The sequence below is a fragment of the Sphaeroforma arctica genome (assembly GCF_001186125.1).
Source record: "Sphaeroforma arctica JP610 unplaced genomic scaffold supercont1.64, whole genome shotgun sequence".
Taxonomy (NCBI): domain Eukaryota; class Ichthyosporea; order Ichthyophonida; genus Sphaeroforma; species Sphaeroforma arctica.
Window position 1 is genome coordinate 89,251 of NW_014040494.1, and position 4,692 is coordinate 93,942.

At 38.0% G+C, this 4,692-nt stretch overlaps 2 protein-coding genes across 2 annotated transcripts; both read right to left on the bottom strand.

The window, feature by feature from the left end:
• Positions 1-177: 177 nt before the first annotated feature.
• SARC_01586 (hypothetical protein) lies at positions 178-2,007 on the bottom strand (the record flags this gene model as incomplete). Its single annotated transcript, XM_014304691.1, has 3 exons — positions 178-341; positions 563-812; positions 1,957-2,007. Coding segments are annotated over 3 exons (465 nt in total), but the record flags the coding sequence as incomplete, so codon positions are not given.
• Positions 2,008-2,305: 298 nt separating this feature from the next.
• Positions 2,306-3,292, bottom strand: SARC_01587 (hypothetical protein). The gene has a single exon (XM_014304692.1). The coding sequence runs from the start codon at positions 3,253-3,255 to the stop codon at positions 2,851-2,853; it is 405 nt and encodes a 134-aa protein (XP_014160167.1). The 5' UTR covers positions 3,256-3,292; the 3' UTR covers positions 2,306-2,850.
• Between the last annotated feature and the right edge of the window lie 1,400 nt (positions 3,293-4,692).

A 4,692-nucleotide genomic window follows, 5' to 3' on the forward strand; every position in this document is an offset into this window, starting at 1 on the left:
CATATATACACTATATACATACATGCATACATACATACATACATACATACATACATATATATATATATATATACATATATATATATAATATATATATATATACACACACACACACACACACACATATATATATATATATACGTATATTATAAACATATATATACACAATACACACACCTCTTTCAACGCTAGCGCTTCTAGTTCGGCCACAATATAATGAGAGTATTCGTCCTTAACACTTCCTGTCGCTTCGCTTGGGCCCACATTGTGCACCCCAGTACTCGTCCCGGTATGTACCGCTTTGGCGTCACCGACAGCTTGTGCAGAGATCACTTCATCTCCTGGAAGACACACGGCAAAAGGTCAAAGACGAGTGCCACCAAAGCGATGCAATAAATGTAGACAAAGAAACAGCCAGTGTATAGCAGTCAAGAAGAAGAAGAAACTACAACCAAATAGTAATTCAACGTCCTTCGATGGCGGTCGCTCCCTACATCCACATTTGTGCGCTCGCCAGTAGTCCACCTCTCGATTATCACGATCTCAATACCAGTGAACCTACCTGCCGCTTGCTCGACCCCTCGATTATTGTCCAGTTCACACTTCGGCTGCTCGTGAGGGTCATTCTGTTGCTCATAGTCCATTATCCTCTGTTCATGTTCACTAACTCCCTCCCATTCCCCTGTGATTACCGAGGCTCCTTCTTGTTCTGATATGTCACCAGCACCATCCACCTCTTGTTTATGGTCCACTTTCTCATCCCCGACAGATTCCATCACGTTGTCGGGGGTTGCTTTGTTCTCAATTTCTTCCTGCGAGGACATATGTTCTTATAAGAAAGTACCTCTATATACCATCATCGTAATAGTATACATCTACTTCAATGCACATGAGTAAGTATAAAAGTATCTATATATACTAACATCGTAATAGTATACATATACTTCAATGCACATGAGTCAGTATGAAAGTATCTATATGTACTATCATCGTAATAGTATACATCTACTTCAATGCACATGAGTAAGTATAGAAATATTTAAACCTCCATATCTAACCATGTACATGAGTTAGTATAAAAGTATCTATATCACCATATCTAACCATGCACATGAGTCAGTATAAAAGTAATTGTAAGGATGTATTTAAACATGTATATGTATCAGTATGAAAGTATCTATAAGGACATATTTCGGCATGTATATGTGTCAGCATGGAAGTATTTATATAGACATATTTAAATATGTATCAATGTCAGTAAAAAGGATCTATTTCTGGGAACAATAATAGAAATTAGCTATACATCAACTCAGAGACATAATAACTGCATTATCGAGGATGCATGTATGTCTATGGCCGTATGACCTTGTAGTGTTATGTCCAAAACAGTAAAACCATGGTGTACTGACAAATAAAGCGATGTGCTTTCTACATACACGTGCACACACACACACACACACACACACACACACACACACACACACACAATATATAATAATATATATTATATTTATTATTATTTATATATATATTATATATATATTATATATAACTAATATACATACACATATATATATATATACTACTATATATATGGTTATAAATATATGTGCATATATGCATATTATATAGACATTTAATTTATACACAGATTTACAATAATTATGTATACCTATGCATATGAAATATGTAAGCGAATTTGCCTTCGAAAATCATTTCTTGTTCAGGTTACACATGCACATACAGACAGATGAAGCTATAGTTGTACAAGACATTGTAATGAATTCATTGACAGGTACAATTGATATATAGATAATATAGAAGCGTGTCTAAGATTCGTAAAATCATCACATCATCATCCCACAAATATGGCACTTGTCATCACACCAAATCACACTTGACAATGCTTCCTATCGTGACTAAATGAGCACATATAAAATAGCTGCCTAAATTTACCTTCTGTGCAACAGGCAAAGCCATCACAAGATTGTCACCTAATTCGCTCATGCTCGCTATTGTCTAGTGTGATAAGAGTCCCCGAAGGAATCACCAGCCAACCTCTCTACGACGAACTTTGGAATCGCAGTGGGGTTCTCTTATGGAGTATGTATTTTTACCAAATGTGCAATAAAAATATCACGGTTGTATACACATCAACCGAATTATATCATACACAGAGTTTGGGGTTTAGGTTCGGGCTTGGGTTTTACTTATTTTTTTTACCAAAAAGCTTTGAATCACTAATGTCAATTTATGAAACAATAGCACACAACAGATGACCATGCAGTATGCAGTGTATACCACTGGAAAACCGAACCATTTGCACACCACAAACGTTTTGACCTTTCGTTGATTTTGGGAGAGATTTAATATTCATATTTCCTTTGATAATACCGGCACATATAATATCATAGCAATGCCGTTTGAGAGGTTGCCTATAGTTAATGCACATTAACTGTTTCCAAATATTCAAATAAAACCGAAAGAACAATAAAGTCGTTCCTACTGGGTGGTTCCTGGAAGCAATTGTTACATCTGCGGCCTGCGCTACATATTAAATTTTCTTTTTAATGAAACGGATCAACCTGATTTCCAGGTCCATTGTATCCGCGTACCAATCTCATCGAGGAAGTTACAACATACATAGAATGCATCTTTAGCAACTGACAGTATCAATCCCAAGAATGATATCAGAATAAGTCTTTCAAATTTTCTGATTTTGATGTATTCCTACTGTACAGTTTCCATACATATCCCAGATAGGCTCAGGAGGGGGATGAGAATATATCTTGCTTTAAAACGAAGTGCAGTTCAACTGCAATTTACGCCAATTCTAAGGTTATGAACAAATTAAAACTGGAAGTCGGATCGCTTGTAAACATCAGATGACTGGGCATCCTTCTCACAGTATGATTGGGTACACTTCTTCAAGTCGCCGCACTCACCAGACCACTGGCAGCACTCCTTGTTTTTGTGGATGGGACCCTTCAAGGCATCAGGGTTACGTTCACGTTTCTCGGCACAGGTGATCTTGTACTCGTTTTTGCTGCTGCCAGAGTTGCCAGAGGCTTTGCAGAAACTCTCAGTGCACTTGGACAATTTTCCACAATTGCCGGAATACTCGCAGCACACCTTAGACTCGTCGTATGATTTTCCAGTGAATCCCTTAATACCACACGTGATCTCCTGATCGTACGAGTGGGCGCTGACTGCAACAGCAACAGCAGCAATAGTGGCGATGGTAGCGAACTTCATTGTGTTTTAGTTGCGTTTTGTTCTTCGTTATCAGACTGCCACATGTCAATATCACCGATCGGCTTTTATAGGGCGACAACTCAGTCGTTCAGAACCTTACACGCACATGAAACCCTACAAGTGGCTGTCATTATGCAGCAACGACCAGAAACTACAGTCTGTAAACTCTGAATCATTTACAAAATAAAAAAGATCAAATAAGTCGAAAACTCGAAATAAGTCACGATTGTTGAAGTGTTTTCCGCTTTTCGGAATTTTCAGCGTGATTGTTTGGCCACTTCTGCGAGCACTGAGCAGTCTGAGTTATGACTTACGAGTACCAACTACCATTGTAGAAGCATACGGGATATAAAATAAATAAATACGAGCTGCATACTCATAGTGTGAATTAAATTCTCGTGTGCTTGATCTAAATTTCGAAAGCATAAACAGGGGGTTAAAATTAAAGCACAACTGAACGCGGCATTTCCGCAATTGTTGCTATTATGACCTCAATCCGAGTTTTTAACGTTTATATATATAGCAACCAATTAAAAAAATTGCTTTAGAACGTTAATACATTATACGGGTAAAAAAACTGGCAAATGAAACTGAATTGACCTACTGTATTTTATAAAAACTGACACCTTAGAGGTAAACTTTGAACAAATGTCCCAAATCAATATACACCCGTTTCGACCTCGATAGGGCCACAACCTTATCAACTTTGAAAAAGTAGCACAAAAAACAAACAAAATACAGAGTGATTCGAGGTTTCTACTTTCTAGAGTAGCCACTACTAGCCAGTTAGGTAAACAATAATATCAGTGTGCACTGAGTTTGTCTCACTGTTCACACGTCCGCCGTCCGGGCCTTATAAAATATACTCTGTGAGTCTGTGACTCGCAGAGTATGGGTTTCTCTTTTTCTCTGTCTTTTCATACATAGCATACATAGTTGGTGTTGTTTAAAAAAAACAAAGAGCAACAGCCAAAAAGTAACAACCAACAGGAATATCACGCCTAAATTTAAATTAGATGCCTGTCGGCTGTCGCCTCACTCGCCTGACGCCTCTCGCAGTTGCAGGGCCCCATAGTTTTACTGCAGAAATCATCACGACATCACCCGTCGGGCGGCTATTTATGATATCTCAGGCACGAGACATCAGCTGATTCAGCTCACTCGGTGCGCCTCATAGAGCCATAGCCCATATGCTCATAAAAAGACATAAATAGTGTCGACATATAGGGGTTCTAAAAATAGGTGCTTAGTGCTCAGTGCTCCCAAGGAGCTTTTACTTTTTAGAACTAGATTGTTCTTTGAATCTCGCCAGTCGCCACAGTTTTCACTCTCGGTCCTTCTGAATCCTCACGTGAGTTTTTGTTTGTTGAAAGTCATTGGAATTTTGAAATAAACGGAACACTTTGAGATATTGATGATTTAAACAATTAAAATATA

What these genes read in the sequence shown, in the direction of transcription:
- SARC_01587 (XM_014304692.1), bottom strand. Translation starts at nt 3,255, where the DNA reads ATGAAGTTCGCTACCATCGCCACTATTGCTGCTGTTGCTGTTGCAGTC.